Source organism: Uloborus diversus, chromosome 6, assembly GCF_026930045.1.
Source record: "Uloborus diversus isolate 005 chromosome 6, Udiv.v.3.1, whole genome shotgun sequence".
Taxonomy (NCBI): domain Eukaryota; kingdom Metazoa; phylum Arthropoda; class Arachnida; order Araneae; family Uloboridae; genus Uloborus; species Uloborus diversus.
In genome coordinates this window covers 80752798-80770698 of record NC_072736.1, presented here as the reverse complement: position 1 = coordinate 80770698, position 17901 = coordinate 80752798, and the positions used below count along the sequence as shown (strand labels likewise).

General features: G+C 32.3%; 1 protein-coding gene across 2 annotated transcripts in view; it reads right to left on the bottom strand.

The window, feature by feature from the left end:
- LOC129225087 (serine/threonine-protein phosphatase 2A 56 kDa regulatory subunit gamma isoform-like) overlaps positions 1–17901 on the bottom strand; it is an 89523-nt gene that overhangs the window by 25474 nt on the left and 46148 nt on the right. For both annotated transcript variants that reach the window (XM_054859639.1, XM_054859640.1), the window contains exons 8-9: positions 12746–12908; positions 10346–10396 (exon numbers count right to left, since the gene is read on the bottom strand). In XM_054859639.1, the coding sequence (XP_054715614.1) occupies positions 10346–10396; positions 12746–12908 (214 nt within the window). The remainder of the gene's footprint in view (positions 1–10345; positions 10397–12745; positions 12909–17901) is intronic.

The following is a 17901-nucleotide window of genomic DNA, read 5'->3' as shown; positions in this document are numbered from 1 at the left end:
ACTAAAGTCAAAAAAAAACAAAGGGATTGGTTGAAACCAAAAAATTTTGAGCGCATTTTAAGCGCGTAAACGGTCAAAATGACCGCTCTGGCCGTTCTAGTGTTAAATTTATCAATGAGTTTGGCATTAGTAACTTTGACACTTATTTTGGATGTATGGATCATAGGCTATAGCCTCCCAGATCACTGTCCACTGTGAGGGTAGTGTGTCGTGTGATAGAATGGATGGAGTGTTGCCTTTTTTCAAGACGCCTCCACCCACATCCGTAGGTGGATACCATCTGACCCCAAAACAAATTGGGATTCATCACTGAGCACCACCTTTTGCCAATCAGTGACATCCCACATCTCTCTGGCTTCGCACCAATGCAGACAGGGTTGCCCTGTTTTGGTGATAAATGTTAGATTTTTAATTTAAACTTTCACAAAACGTGAAAGAATCACTTAATTTGAAAAAAAAAAAACGTTTTTGCATCATGCAGTATCAATCCTTTTTCGATGTAAACATTGCATCACGTTGTGACGTCATGTGTGCGATCGGTTGCAATGACTCAGTCAAGTGAATGAACTTTTGGGTGAACCGAGTCACCAGTTCATTGTATCTTATAACCGCGAGAATTTTTTGTAGATTGAGTTACTTTTTGATTGGCAACATATCTTTAACTTTCTTGCATTGGCAACACATCTTGTATTTTGCATATTCTTAATTTGACAGCCATGTGAAGACCTTTAAATACTTCGAGCGATCTTTTTCGCTCTCTCTCTCTCACCTCACATAGCCGCAAAATGTGTTGTACGTGATTTCGTGATGCCTGCCAGTGCCCTTTACTCCTGGCAGGGCGTAATACAACGTGATGTCTATTTCAAAGTCTTAAAACGCCTTTAGGCTTATTTTTGTATGTTACATAAATGCCATATATTCCTAGGAATCAGCATGTTCGTAAAAAATGAATGTATCGTTGTATTTTAGCGGCTAATCTTTGTCTATTCGTCTAAATGTTTTTTTTATATCAATGAAGATGTTGTTCGTCAACTTAAGTAATCCTTTGTGGATAATAAATACAGATTTTCCATGAGGAAAAATGCTTCACGTGTTTTTCTTTCCAACTTCAGGCTATGGACATTTTTATTTGCAAGTTCACTTCTACTAGCGGTGTAGTAAGTCTAAATTTCACTACACATAATGCTCACAAGTGGTTATGGGCCCAGGTCACCTGGACTTTGCAATTCCTGGCCATAACCTGAAGAACTTGGAAAATTTGAATTTTTATGCTCTGAAGAATTTTTAAAACATCGTGAAATTTTTGAAAGTATGGAAGTCCCTACAATACCTTTACTAAATGCCAATAATTGGAATACTTGGAAGAGAAACATACAAGTTGTCTTGCGTCATTCGGGCAGCTGGGAATTCATCGAAGCTGACGAAAAAGAAAAGAAACCTGAAGAAGAAAAATTGACGTTCCGAGATAAAGCGGAATTGAATCTTAGAAGAACTCGAGCTTATACTACTATTTATCAGTTCCTGTCAGAAGAATTCAAGCCTCTCATCGAATGCACTACTGAAGGAAAGATAGCTTGGGAAATCTTGTGCAAGTATTTTGAACCTGACACCCGTGCCAGATTAATATCCCTGTTGGATAAGTTTTTTCAAGTCAAGTTTCAAGACGGAGAAACGGTTGGTCTTTTCATCTGCCGAGTGAAAGCAGCCGCGTCACAATTAAAAGAAGTTGGCCATGCGATGTCCGACCTTTACATAGGTTTCCAGTATATCCGGAGTTTACCCCCTGAGTTTGCATCCATTGTACAGCAAATCTACAGATGGTCTGACGTGGACTTTACCCCATTGAAAATAGAACAAGAACTGTTGCTCGAAGCAAATAGAATTTCTGAAATGAACGTTCCACTACAGACACCTGCTGTGTATGTGACCGTTCCGAATTCGCTACCTGCCGGTAAGATCCATCCTTGTAAAAGTAGTTGTAAACCTGTGTCAAATTTTAGTAAAAATAGATTTAAAGGGAAATGTAATTTTTGTGGGATTTTTGGGCATAAAAAGGTTGATTGTTTTAAATTTAAGGCAAAGTTAAATTCTAAAAATTTTTCTCAAGGGTCTTCTAATTCTCAACATAATGTGAGTGAAATTAATGAGTCAGAAGCTTTGAATATTACTTCATCTGACTCAGATATAACGTGGATTGCCGATTCTGGAGCTACGTCACACGTCACTAAAAATAAAAATCTTTTCTCTGATTTTAGACCAGTTAATAACTTAAAAATGTCTATGGCTGTTGACGGTAAACAAAGCAATATTTTAGGGATTGGTACAATTCAATTGTTGGTCAAAATTAATGGTAGACATAGGAAAATTATCTTGAAAGATGTTCTGTACAATCCTGAAATCCGTCGTAATTTATTGTCATTATCTAAATTGGAACAGGAAGGTAACAAATTTGTTGGTCATAATACCATTCTTAAAGTTTATGACAAAAATTGGAATCAATTATTTTATGCAAAGCGTAGAAATGACATAAATTTATATTTTTTTAAGCCTAATAGATATTTGTATTTGAAAAATAGTGAACATTGTGATAATTCTGAACCTGTTTGTAACATTTCTGAAAAAATTGGTAAAATTTCACCTGAAGATTTATGGCACAAGAGATATTGTCACATTAATTATGAATATATTTCTAGAACTAGCAAAAACAATAGTGTTAGAGGTCTTCCTGAATTGAATAAAAATGTTAACTATTGTGAAATTTGTAAATATACTAAAGCTAGGAGTATTTCTTTTAAATCGATTGGGGCCGTGAGATCTTCTAAACCTTTAGAGCTTATACACATGGATGTAGGTGAAGTCCCAAATTTAACTTTGAGGGGAGAGAAATATTATTTATCCATTATGGACGATTTTTCAAAACGCGTTGCTGTATACCCTATGAAATTGAAGTCGGATGTTTTCAATATTTTTGTAAGATTTTTAAATCGTAATGAAAGGCTTTTAGGGAGGAAAATTAAATCAATTCGTACAGATGGGGGGAAAGAATTTTGCAATCAAAATTTTGAAATTTTCTTGAATAACCGTGGCATTAGGCATGAGAAAACTAATCCCTACACACCAATGATGAATGGCATAATTGAACGGTTTAACCAGACATTAATGGGGGGAGTTAGAGCACTTTTAAAAGAGAGTAACTTACCTTCGAAATTCTGGGGGGAAGCTGCATTTTGTTTTTCTTATGTTTGGAATAGGTCTTGTCATGGGAGCAATCATACCCCGTTTGAACTGTTTTTCAATAAAAAGCCTAGCGTGAAACATCTTAGAACTTTTGGCTGTTTAACTTTTGTAAATGTTCCAAGCCAGAAAAGAAAGAAATTGGACGATAAATCTAAACCAGGAATTTTGTTAGGTTACGCTCAAAATACTAGAGGTTATCGTGTCTGGCTGGAAGACGAACAAAGAATCATAGAAACATGTAATGTCAGTTTTGATGAGGGAACTAAAGGGGCAGATGTCGTACTAGGTTCTGGATCAAGTAGTCCAAAGGTTATGAAATACTTACCTGACAATTTTGATTATGAATATCCTGTAACTTCAAATCAGGGAGTGGATGAGCTTTCCAGTGATAGTCCTAGTGAAGAATTAAAACCTTGTTCCGAAATTAATTGGTTGCGTCAAGCTGTTCCTAGACCATCAGGTGATAGAACTGATATTTACTATAGGATTGAAGGTTCAAATATTCGCTTGCGTTCTTTAAATGAAGTTATTAAATATTGTAATGATAACAAAATTGAATTTGATGAATCATATTTTGACTTTTCGGGCAAAAATTTAAAAGAGGGAAAGGTAATAGAAATTTTAGAGGGAAATCTTGCTGAAATTAAACTTCCATTAAATTTTAAAGAAGCCATTAATTCTAGGGAATCTAAACATTGGATTAACGCGATGGATCAGGAAATACAAACCATATATAATCGCGGTGTATGGGAGTTAGTGGATCCACCTGAACATAGTAAAATTTTGGGAAATCGGTGGGTATATACGGTAAAAGAAGATCAGCAAGGGAATATTGTGAAATACCGTGCTCGATTATGTGCTCAAGGTTATCTTCAGGAAGCTGGAGAATCATTCCAAGAAGTTTTTAGCCCAGTCATTGATTTTTCTATAATCAGATTGTTTTTCTGTATTTTTGTATGTCTTTTTAAATGGTGTCATCTGCATGTAGACATAAATAACGCTTATTTGTATGCTAATTTGGATACTAATGTATATATGAAACAACCTAGTGGATATGTACTAGAGCCTGGTAAAGTTTGTTTGTTAAAGAAAGCTTTGTACGGTTTACACCAAAGTGGTAGAATGTGGTACTATCAACTCCATGAAACACTTTTGAAAATGAACTTTTCTAGTTTAGATTGGTGTAATTGTTGTTACATATATAAAAATAAGGTTATTCTTCTTTTTTATGTTGATGATATCATACTTTTTGGCAAACTAAAATCTGATTTGAATGAAATTGTAAATTTTTTAAGAAATCATTTTGAATTAAAAATTTTGGGTGAAATAAGAAAACTTCTGGGTGTTGAATTTCAAAACATTGATGGTAATTGGTATATTCATCAGACAACATATATTAATAAAATTGTTGAGTTGTATTCTAGTTATAATATTCCAATTAGTAATGTTCCTATTTCGGTTGGGGTGGTTTATTCAAAAATTGATTCGCCTACTAGTAAGTTAGAAATAGATAAATGTAATTCTTTACCATATCGAAATTTAATTGGCTGTTTATCCTTTTTGGCTAGTAGAACTCGTCCCGACATAACATATGCTCTGAATATATTTTCCCAATTTCAATCTAATTATGGTGAAAAACATTGGCATGGTTTACTTCGTCTCCTTGGTTATGTTTTGTATACGAAAAATCTTAAATTGAAGTTATCAAATATTTCAAATTTAAATATTAAATGTTATTCTGATTCAGATTGGGCAGCTAGTAGAGATGATAGGGTTTCAATAGGAGGTTACATCATTTTGCTAGATAATGCACCTATCATGTGGAAAACCTTTAAGCATAAATGTATTGCTCTTTCCACTATGGAAGCCGAATATGTCACTTTGACAGAGGCTGCTAAAGAATTTGTCTGGATCATAAAAATTTTAAAAAATGAAAATTTGAATTTAATTTTGAAAAATTGTGAAATATTTTGTGACAACATTGCTGCAATAGATTTTTCCAAAAGTCCTATACAAAATCAAAGAAGTAAACATATTGATATCAAGTATCATTTTTTGAGAAATCTAGTAAATGAAAAATTGTTTAAATTAATGTATGTGAGTTCTAAATTAAATTTAGCTGATGCTTTGACAAAACCTTATACCAAATCTCAACTTGGACATTTTTGTGACATTATTTTTGGGGGGGGAAAATATATAACCTAAATTTGAACTTTTTGGGTGTGTAAAATTTTTGTGAAATTCAATGGTGACTTTGTCAATTTGAATTTATTGTGAATTTTTCTGATTGTTGTGCATGTTGCAAAAATGGGGCCGCTTGTTAGATTTTTAATTTAAACTTTCACAAAACGTGAAAGAATCACTTAATTTGAAAAAAAAAAAACGTTTTTGCATCATGCAGTATCAATCCTTTTTCGATGTAAACATTGCATCACGTTGTGACGTCATGTGTGCGATCGGTTGCAATGACTCAGTCAAGTGAATGAACTTTTGGGTGAACCGAGTCACCAGTTCATTGTATCTTATAACCGCGAGAATTTTTTGTAGATTGAGTTACTTTTTGATTGGCAACATATCTTTAACTTTCTTGCATTGGCAACACATCTTGTATTTTGCATATTCTTAATTTGACAGCCATGTGAAGACCTTTAAATACTTCGAGCGATCTTTTTCGCTCTCTCTCTCTCACCTCACATAGCCGCAAAATGTGTTGTACGTGATTTCGTGATGTCTGCCAGTGCCCTTTACTCCTGGCAGGGCGTAATACAACGTGATGTCTATTTCAAAGTCTTAAAACGCCTTTAGGCTTATTTTTGTATGTTACATAAATGCCATATATTCCTAGGAATCAGCATGTTCGTAAAAAATGAATGTATCGTTGTATTTTAGCGGCTAATCTTTGTCTATTCGTCTAAATGTTTTTTTTATATCAATGAAGATGTTGTTCGTCAACTTAAGTAATCCTTTGTGGATAATAAATACAGATTTTCCATGAGGAAAAATGCTTCACGTGTTTTTCTTTCCAACTTCAGGCTATGGACATTTTTATTTGCAAGTTCACTTCTACTAGCGGTGTAGTAAGTCTAAATTTCACTACACATAATGCTCACAATAAAGGAAGTACAGGATAAGGGCGCTTGGTCCGCAGATTTACTTCCGCAAAACGTTTAGAGATGGTTCGGGGAACAACTGCTACCCCTATGTCTGATTGTATGATGAAACGAGTCCCTGTGGGATCCACGAGAGCTTGCCGCACGATCCTTCCATCCTCTCTCCTCGTGGTCTTTCTGGTCGCTCCACACAGACCATTCTCCTTTTTTTTTTAAACTCGTGGGTACCATCTCGTGTCCACTGTCTCCAACAGTTTCTAACGGAGCACTTCGAACAACTCACATAGGAAGCAACACGGCTCGTCGACCAGCCTGCAATTTTCATCCCGATGACCAAACCCCTCTCAAACTCGCTTAACTGCGAGAAATGTTTTCTAACTTGTCTACCAGTCTTGCATAATATAGACGAAAGCGTGAACGGCATTTGCAGAAAATTTTTGGCTCTGCAGAAATTTTTTTTCAAACTGCTAGCATTGATTTGAAAAAAATAAAAAATAATAATTTTTTTAAGGGAATTTTTAAGAAAATCCCAGTTTATTTCTGTCAAAGCCTTTCTATGAAAGCCTTTTAAATCACATGTGTAAAAAAATAATGGTTTTGGCAGTTTTCTTCAGTTGGTGAAAAATAAGCAAACTATATGTTATTGTTAAAAAAAATTAAATGATTTAAAGCCCTTTTTTTTGTCTCTTTCCTATTTGAATATAAATTAATTTTTTTATTCCAGAGTGAGTTAGGCAAAATAATTATTTGCAGAAAATTTTTCAGTTAGGATTTGTGTTCGCCAGAAAGCTTTTCATTTTATCTAAGTCTGTCATCTACTTGGCATTCTTCAATCATTAAAGTTCTCCGACAATCCGGACGTAAACGTAACATTTAAAAATCTTAATTTATGCACTAGTTTATATAAAATCTTTTTTCCGATGTCACCGATATTGTAGGGTAAACGGTTATGCACATTGACACCAAACTTGGATCATTCGCATATCAGATATCACTCTTCTTATATGCAAAATTTCGGGATTGTATCTTTCTTCTTTCTTGGGGCGCTATTTTCAATTTTCCTGAGTGTATTTAAATGTAAGAATAACATTTCTATACATAAATCACTCATTGTAGTCAATGCAATAAATAAAAAAAAAACAGTGAATCTGTGAGATTAGATATGGTAAAGGTCGGATACAGCCCACATTTTCCTATGTTCTTCAATTCATTTAGAAAACGATTTTTTACTTTCTTTGATATTGGATTAAAAACTTGGAAAGATATTTTATTAATTGGAGTAGTCAAATGTTTTGAAAATAGTTTACTGATGACTAAAACTTGCCGCATGTTTAAAATACAATATCAAAGAAAGTAAAAAAATTGTTTTCTAAATGAATTTGATAAATTTAGGAAGATGAAAGATTTTGATGTCTGTGTCCATTAAGAGTTATCTGCTACTTTTCTCACTAAAACTGCAAATTTATATGTGCGGGACAGCATTATATCAATAATATCAACTAGAGGAAATGATTAAGTTGCTAAATTAATGTTTAAATGAGGGTTTGACTAATCTGGATAATTTTTAAAGAGCACTTGCTAAATGTATATCTCTGTTAAGATGAAAAATTACATAAAATAAGGATTGCATACATTTTTAAATACTGAAAAGTCAAAACACTAATTTTATATGAAATCAATCTTTCTAAGGATAAAAAACTTTTTTTCCTCACCATCTCAAAAATTTCAGAAACTTAACATCTCTAGTATAGATATACAAGGAAAAATGTTAGCCATCAACATCATGAATGGAAGACAATCAGCCTCGCCTGATCAGTATTAGATGAGAAAAATAATGCTGTTCTTGAAGCTAGTCATGAAAGCCTTATTTTTTAAAAAAAAAAGTAAAAAAAAAAATTGTTGTCTTCTAATGTCTGGTGATACTTTTGAATTTTAAAGAGATCCTCAGAAAAGTAGGTGGTGTGCTTGAGTTATTTGGTTTTCATTTTTTGAAGCAAAAATTTATTTTATATTTCATTCTTTGAGTCTTTAACATTTTGACATTTTAAAAAATACAGGAGACATTCCTTTTTTTTTGCTTAGTCTTCATAACTGTCCCATATATTTAAGTATCAAAAGTAATTCTGATGTAACAACTCATGAATATTTTCATTTGCCAACAAAAAGCTCTTCTGAACATATAGTAGTAATTCCAATACAACATAAATGTGAAAAAGGAGCCAAGTTTGGTCAAAATGAGGTTCGGGATAGGCGGTGTCACCGACAAAAGAGCTGAGATCCAAACGGATGCCAGTTCTACAGCAGTTCCTCATAGATGTTGAATTTTTCCGTGTTCTTCAATTCATTTAGAAAACAATTTCTTTACTTTCTTTGATATTGTATTTTAAACATGCGGCAAGTTTTAGTCATCAGTAAACTATTTTCAAAACATTTGACTACTCCAATTAATAAAATATCTTTCCAAGTTTTTAATCCAATATCAAAGAAAGTAAAAATTTGTTTTCTAAATGAATTGAAGAACATAGGAAAATTCAACCTCTATGAGGAACTGCTATGGAACTTGGTATCCGTTTAGGTCTGAATTCTTTTGTTGGTAACACCACCTATCCTGAACCTCATTTCAACCAAACTTGGCTCCTTTTTCACACTTATGTTTTGTTGGGATATCATTAATTTTTAAAAAGCTAAATCAAAGGTTACGTTCTGATTCGGACAATTAAATGTAAAAGTGTGTACAAATATATGATTTCCTTTTCCCCCCTACTTTTACAGTGCATTGGTTTATTTTTACTTAGTAGTTTTGAAGTTATATTGATTACTGGGGACTTGGTGCAATCACCAATTTTGGACAATAATCGACTGTTTCTGCAATTATCAGCATGGCCGATAAATCTTAGCTCTTGGTCTTTGGCATCTTGACGACAATTGGAAAAATTGCTAAGATTCCTAGTCCTCAGAATCTGTCAGCAATTTCTGTATTTAGCAGGCAAATTATCATAACGTAGATCAGAAAATGTATATTCGTTTTTTCTTTTTTTATTCCTTTGAAATTACATTTACATCACAAACATCTGAAGCTTAAGTTTTACCCCATAAAAGTTGTTGAATATTTTAAATCTTTGGCTAAATTCATAAATGACAGCAAGGTGGGGAATTCAAGCTGTAGATTTGTGAATTTAATTATATGATGGATCATTTTTTAATAAAAAGGGAAAATTTAAGTATTGTTTAAAGCCCTGTTCTGCATAAAAGTTAAACATTAAATTTTAAACTTCAACAATCTTGTGTTAGCAACATTTTAAAAGCAGTGCTTTGTTGTTTTGATTTATTTGGCGAAACATTTTGAAGATGTGCCATTAAGTGATCATGATGCTAATAAAAAATAGCTCAGTTTTTTGCTACATTAATGTAATTTTTTGACGTTTTGGATTTTTTCTTTTATCTATGCAAAAAAATTCATCTTTGTGTGAAATTTTAAGCATGTGAGGCACCTAGAAGTTCATAAACATTTGATGAGTGAGTGAGTCAGTGTCAAAAATGACGCTCTTTAGACATTAATAGTTTCATAACTATATGAGGTATATAGTCATGAAATTTAGGAGTATAAGTCATCTAGGCAGTCCTATTAGACATACAGAATTTCAAGAATGTAGGTTAAATAATTTTTGAGAAATGAGGGGGTCAAAAGTAGGTTGAAATGGTTCGTGTAAGATACATACTTACAAATGCTTTGCCTAATTTCGAACTTGGCTGACACACTGCCAAGTGTCTAAATAATAAAAAAATTTTTGGAAAAACAAAAGAATTGGATATACTTAATTGCCAAAAAGGATAGTTAAGAAACATAAACATTATAAACTTATAGGAAAAGACTTTTAGAATTCCGAAGATGTACAACCAAAAACATTAACAGCCAATCTTCACTATTGAATAAAACCTGGGAATAAAATTCAACAAAACATTTCAACTAATCAAACTACAATAACATTACTACTTACCTCTTTAGGACTATGCATCTTAGGCCAAAATTTTAATAAACTAGTGACTACCTGTAAGAACAAAAAATGAATAAATAAAAGTAATTATTTACATATTAGCCTTACTTAATTTAGCATAAAATATGCTTATTTTTTAAAAATCATATCTAAGACATCAAAGTTAAGCTAACTACAAAGTGGTACTTCATATAAAAACCTGTTTTTCTTTTTGCCTCTGTAAAGTTAGAGATTTTAAAAGATGGGCCATTAGTAAAATTTCCAAGTAAAAACTCATTTGAATGCCAATTTCTATGGTAAAATATTGTTTTTTACAATCAAAAAGATTTAGCTTTTTTTTTTAAATTTTTCGCAAAGTCACATTTTTAACTCATTATGAATCATTCACGTTCTTGAATTTGGCGTATTTCAAACTTTAAAGCAACGATCAGTCTTGCATAGTGGCATAATGCAGTTTCATACATTTATATTATATTGTACTAAAGGAACCCACATAACTATGCTCATGCTAAAATGAAGCTCTTTGAATAAACGAATACCCCCCCCCCTTTCGATGTAAAACCATTATTTTCTTTAACTAAAATGCATTCACACCCTCTAAATACCTTTAAAAAATTCCTTAAAGGGACACTACTCATCAACTGCAGCTGTAAAATGTAAAATGGTCAACCAACTTTTATTGTTTATGGCCTAACTCATCAAACAACTATGCTACAGTAACCAAGCTGATTAGCGAGCAAAGCTATCAGATCCATTTAATGAAAATGTTTAAACAAAAATCCAGTTCTCTTCCCTTCCCCTGTAGAAAAAGAACGTAGCTAAAATAACATGCCTAGAACAAAAGGAAAACCTTGCTCCCCTTTCCTCCATAGAAAAAAAAAGTTAAACTCAAATACTATATGCAATTAGCATATCATAACACCCCCCCCCCCCCCCCGCTCCAAAATAATTAATTTGACAAACTTTCCAAATGCTAATGCAGAAAGCTATTATTTGAGAAAAGGGAAAAAAATATATCACACTGGAGGTTCAAAAATTATTTTCAGATTTGTGGTAAGCAAGGGAAAAAAATAAGAAAAAATCATAGTTACTGAATTAAAATATGCAATAAACAAAACGAAAACTGAGCACAAATCAACCAGTAACTATGCTCATACACAACCTTGAAGTGAATAGAGTTGAGCCTTGAATGTAGACTAAATTAGAAGTGCATATATCTCCTTTTCTAATAATTTGAGAGAAATGGAAAACTTCTTGTGCTCTTTCGTGTGCTGTAATTCCACACTCTTATTTTTTACTACTTCAGTACCCTTGTTTTATAAGGTAATCTGTTCTTTGAAGAAAAACTCTTATTTTTTCGACACTGTGAGGCACTTTGACTGGCAAATTTTTGGATCAAAAAAAAAAAAAAAAAAAAAGCGAGAAAACAGATGCATTCTGATTAAATTTAAACACTTATGGAAAAACACAGAAAGACGAAAACCTGGTTAATTTAATGACTTTGTATTTAAGTAAAGCAGCATCAACAAAATCACTCAATACTTAAAAAATATAAAATAGAGAAAGTATATCCATAAAAATAAAGTATTTATAATCAGAGTCTATGATTTTTTATTTCTATATTATTTTATACATGAAAAATTTTTAAATTCAAATTATTATCATTTCCTTTTTTTAAATAGTTTTTTCCTCACAGGTGAAATCTGTATTTTTAAAAAAAGTTACTGTTTAACCACAGATTGTAAGTAATTTGGCAATCTGCCAAGTAAAGACTATTCCATCTGAATGAATCTAGCAGGGGAGAAAGGAAAATGACGATGGGATTTCGATGCACGCATTTTATAGTGTCACTAGTGCCTTATTCATTTATTGCATTCTCAAAAATAAAATAAGGGGATATAAAATTAGTTACCATGGAAACAACAAAAATAAAATATTTTCATTTCGTTCAGGTACGTAAAAGCAAAATGGTAAGCTCAAAACTTTGTTGTGAATATATAAATCAATTAATTTTTGTCACGAGAATATAGATCGAATATACTTTCGATTTAAAAAATGTTGCTGTGAGCAAATTTTCATTTTTACAAAACTAAGGCTAAATAATCGAGGCAAAAGTGCACATCTGCAACAAACCAACTAACACCCCTATAAACTAATAGATACGTCCATTTCCGCCTATAAACCGGATATTAGCCTTTCCATGTAATCGATGGTCAGACAGTATCTATATAATTTTGACACTAATTTCATATTATTTTCCTGTAGAACTCATTATTTAGTTGTAAAAAATCTTTTAAACTTAAAAAAATCTTTTAAACTCCCAAATACTAACTTATACACTTAATTGATGATAAGTAAAACTGATTTATAGGTATTTAAATCCAAAGCAAGCACTGTACTTACTGGTTCGGTTAAATTAGGATCTTTTTCTAAAAACTGAACAACACAGTATGCTAACTGTGGATGATAAACACTCAAGGATTTAACTTTATGTAGAGGCATTAGAACTTTCAAGAGAAATACTTTGTGTTCTTCTTTTAAGGGTAATGCAAAACCATTAATAATGCTGAAAGAGAAAGAAACATCAATAAATGCCAAAGAAGGAAAAAAATGAAAATATGCACTATGGGGTTGTCCACAAATGATGTCATGCTTTAAGGGGGGTAGGGTTCGTAAATTTGTGGCAGTTTGTGAGAAGGGAGATGGTGTGGGTTACGAGTGTGACATAAAGCATTTTTGTAAGAATATGTTAAAGAAAAATAGCACGATATGCAACAAAGGGGGAAGGATAAGGTGAAGTGTGACACTTTGAGACAGGAGGGAAGAGGTGTCAAAAATGTTGGAAAAAAAGTGTGACATCATTTATGGATAGCCCCTATATATTTAGGTGCATTCTACTCACTCAAAGGTGAGGTGGGTTCTCTTTAGTGAAATACAGAAACAGAAAATAAAAAAATCAATTTCTGAAGCTTTGGAGCAGGTTTAGTTGCATTTTGGAGGAGTAATTTGTAATTTGTGAGCAGGTTCAAATAAGTTTTAATGGTTAGCATAATCTGCCGAACATTACTTCTTACAAATGCTAATGAATTGGCAATATATATGTTGAGAAAGTGTGAAATGGTATATGTTCACATCAGCAGGTGAGTATCAACATTCACATACCAAAGATATTAGGGAATGAACAAATATTTCCTGTGGATCACCAGTGAAAGTAGACATTCTCCAATTTCATTCTTCACAGTAACATTTATGCACATACCTATTCAATTCCAAAACTTTTAAAGCAGCATATAGTAAATATAAATTGCTCGATGTGTTTCTGAATCGTTTGGAAATTAAAATTTAGTACAACATATTTTGTAGCTATTATAGTGAAAGCACTTTAAAAAATTTTTTGGCACTTCAGATGAATTTATGAATTAAAACTAGAAATTTAATAACTAAAACAAATTTAAAAATAAGAAATGTATTAAAATGAAATGTTAAATTTATTAAAATAAAATTAAAACAAACTAATAAGCTTAGGAAAATAGCTCCTAACTTTAAAAATAATTGAAATCTTTACAAGATACAAAAGAATTGAAACCTCAAACACAGATGCAACTTTCAGTGAAGCATGTGTTTGATAGTGGCATGTTTTGAAAATATGGTCTTAAGAAAAACTAAGGGTAGAAAAACTAAGAAAATTCTGATCAAATATTACAGAAAATTATTTTAATCTTTCTAGCTAATTGAAATTTGCAAACCAAAAATATTGCAAGAACTATTCTAATACGAACTCTCTGACTAATACATTTGTACGTGGTTCAATTCTACATTTATTCCAATACTCAAAGGTCTAAAGAGCAATATTTTGAAGTTAAAATAAAATAATAATAATAAAGCATAAATTAAGCTCTTTTAAAGTAGCATAATCCAAAATTAAATAACTTTCAACATTCAAAATAGTTGAAATATTTTTAGGATGCAGAAGGATTAAAAGTTCAAACATGTATGTCAATTATTGGCAAAGCATGTGTTCAATGTTAGCATGCTTCCAAAACATAGGTTTTACTTATACACTGTAGTAGAAATTAGATCAGTTCAGATTAATTTAGTTAACATACTAAAGATTTTTCTAGAAAACTTTTTTGTACAGTCAAACCTCCCTTAACGGACACTCCCCGTTAGCGGACAATTTCTGTATCCCCAGACCCTTAAGATAGGCGTATAATGTTTCACTTCTCGTTAGCAGACAGTAAATCAGGCGTGTTTCATTTGATTTTTTTGTGTCTGGTAAGATTTTGCTCAGCAATGCTTTTGTGGCAAGCATGTTTTCTACTCCTTTTTATGCTCTGGGGCTAATTAGTACCAATAAGAGGATTAACATCCCTTTTCTCCGAAAACAAGAGCCATTCAAGTCGAACCTTATGAAAGTTTTGTTTTTATTTCATACACGAAATTCGAGCAAAAAGCAGAAGAAAAAAAATCTCTCTCCTTTTACTCAATACCTTTCTTTATCAGTTTGCATGAGAGAGGAATTCAGAATTCATTCAAAAAAAAAAAAAAAAACCTCTCATACAACTTAATGGTGTCCCCCCCGCCGCCACTAGATTTTAGGAGACGAGTTTCGGCGCAGTGTCCTATCCCTTCGGACGCTGATGAGGAATCGGCACAGTATTGCCAGATTAAATGAAAAGTAGCAGATTGGGCTACATTTTGCTATGATTTCAAACAAAAAAGGTGCTGAAAATCAACGACATTGATTCTATTGTGTTTGAGTGGTTTTGTTCAGCTAAAAGAAACAATGTATAAATGCCTTCCGATTTTATTTACTTGAGAAATTCAGCGGATTATTTTCTTATATTGTAAGTACACTTATATAAGCACTATTCATTAATTCAATTTAGAATCATACATTGTATGTGTAGGTTCAAAATACAAAATTAAAATGTCATTATAAATTCAAACTTCCTGTTAACGGACAAAAAATTTAGTCCTGACGGTGTCCGCTATAGGGAGGTTTGACTGTAATAAGTTATCATGATACAAGAGTTTAATTCATTAAAAATTGCTGTCAATGCATTAGTAGCTGGTTTCTGCTTTTATACTAGCACTGGAAGATTTAAAAGACCTTCTGGATACCTTTTAAAAATAAAACTTCCTATTTCTTATTTCTGGCTGCAGGCAGGCACAAAATTGGCCAATAGCTTTTAAAGCAGAATGTAGATATTGTTGGCATTCTGTGTGCAACTTTGGTGAACTTTAAAAACAAAACTTTCGATTTTTTATTTTCTGCATAGGCTGACGCAAAAGATGCAAATTTTGCTGTTTTGGAGTAGAATGTAACAGGATTTCAAAATAGAAGCAGTTAGGTGCTATTGAAGCAGATTTTCTACCCCCTGGAAATATATCACTCTTTTATTGCACATGCTTGGATTTGTGGTTAAAAGTGACCTAGAAATAAATGTAATTTTAGCATAAAAGCTGTGAGATTTTAATTTAACAAACTTGGAAAATTTTCCCAATTGAGGCAGTGAGAAGCAAAGGGATGTAATTGGACATTTTCAAGTTTTGAGTAAAACGCATTTAAAATAACTGCCTAGGTAGGCTTTCATTGAAATTTTTTTCAAAATCATGTTGCATAGCATCAACTACCAGGGCTATTAGTATCATCTCTTGCACAAAGACAGAGGAGAGGTTCACCTACCATGTGTACTGGGTATCTCCAAATTTTTAATTTTGCCACTTCAGGGGTCTGTCCAGGATTTTTCACAGGGTCCGTTTTTTGTGAAAAATCAAATAATTTTGTGAAAAATCAAATACTTTTGTGAAAAATCAAATAATTTTGCAAAAAAAAAATTTTTTTTTGCAAAAACGAAAGTTTAGACTCTTGAGATGGTGGAAACTGCATCATTGACACTTAAAGTTGAGTGTTTTCCCTCTTTTCTGTTGAGAATATCATTCTTTAGTGCTTTTCTAGTATTTGGGGAGGGGGGGGAGAGGCATCGCTCACTGGGAGATGGGCACGCCTCAATTATCAATATTTATCTACCATTCTACATCATGTTAAATTATACTAGAAATGTTATTTGTATAGTATTTAAAACAACTGTAAGAAAAAAAAATTCAGTCTGGGGGTTCAGCATTTAAATTTTTAACCCAAGACACTGTTTAAGAGCACAGAATTTCGTTTAAAACTTACAAATTCCGTGATTTTTACAAAAAAAAAAAAAAATTTTATTTGTTTATTTCTTAACTAAGCGTACTAAACATCAAAAATGCGAAAAATCAGATTCCCATAGCAGATGCAAAGAAATTGCAATCCTCAAAGTGAAGGCATCAAAAGTATAAAAACGGCTTGTAGAATAAATATTTTGGGTAAAATTATTTTAGAATTGCATTTTAGAGCCCTATGATAAACATATCATTAATATCTGGACGCAGTTGAAGCAAAAATAATAATAATAATAAATAAATAAAATAAAAAATAAACGATCGATTCAGCATTTTAATTATTGACTCATAAAAGAAAATGGAATTCCGCTTTAAAAACCTGAAATAAGCTTTCTTACAAAAATAAAGAATCCTTTTCCTTTATTTGCATCCTAATAAAGCGAAGTTAGCTTGAAAAAAGAATGAAATATGATTCTCATATCGGATGTAAAAAGATTTCGTTTTTCAAAATGTAGGCATCTATAGAAAAAAACGGTAAATAAAAGAGTTTATTTTAAGTTAATTATCCTTTTTAGTATCAAAAAATCAAACCCATATAACTTTCTCCCAAAATAACAGTTTAACATCGCACCGCCAGATGCTAAGTGGCGATAAACAGTTAAACATCGCACCGCTTTGAATTTGGTAACCCTATCTGAAGCGATCACACCCCCCCCTACTACCCTTTGCAGTTCTAAGTTCATTTCGCTGTATATTATTGATTATTAAATCATGAGTGGGGAGAAAAATGCTTACTACGCCTATTCAGAGAATGTTATCGCTTTTTCAAAGAAGTTTACAACAACACCGCTGCATAAAACAAACAAGCAAAATTATAAACCAAACTGACTTTCAGCTGTTAATTTCTTTCAAAGAAACCAACAACAGGCATTATATTTATTTGGCCGTAGTAATTATTTATGGCTTGCCCCCAAGGAGCATCACAAGAGTGCCGATTTTTTTTTTCTTTTGCGAAATTAGCTGATTTTGTATAAGTTGATTCCTCTAATTTAACTTTAAAAAAGTTTCCAACCATTATCGTTTTTATACAGGAAATATGCTGTATTATTTTAATCTGAGATTTGCTCTTTCAATAAACAATTTGTGAAAGATCCCTTTTTGTTTATCAGAATTTTGTGAAGGGTCCGTTTTGGTTGATTGGATTTTTGTGAAAGGTCCGTTTTGGTTGATTGGATTTTTGTGAAGGGTCCGTTAACGGACTCAAATTTGCTCTGGCCAGACCCCTGCACTTACATCCCTCGGCTTTTCACTGCCTGACTTAATGTTGATTGAAAAGACACTCTTTAAAATCAGAAGGATTTTTTCTTATCAACTCTTTTTTAGTTAAATTCACATAAACAGCA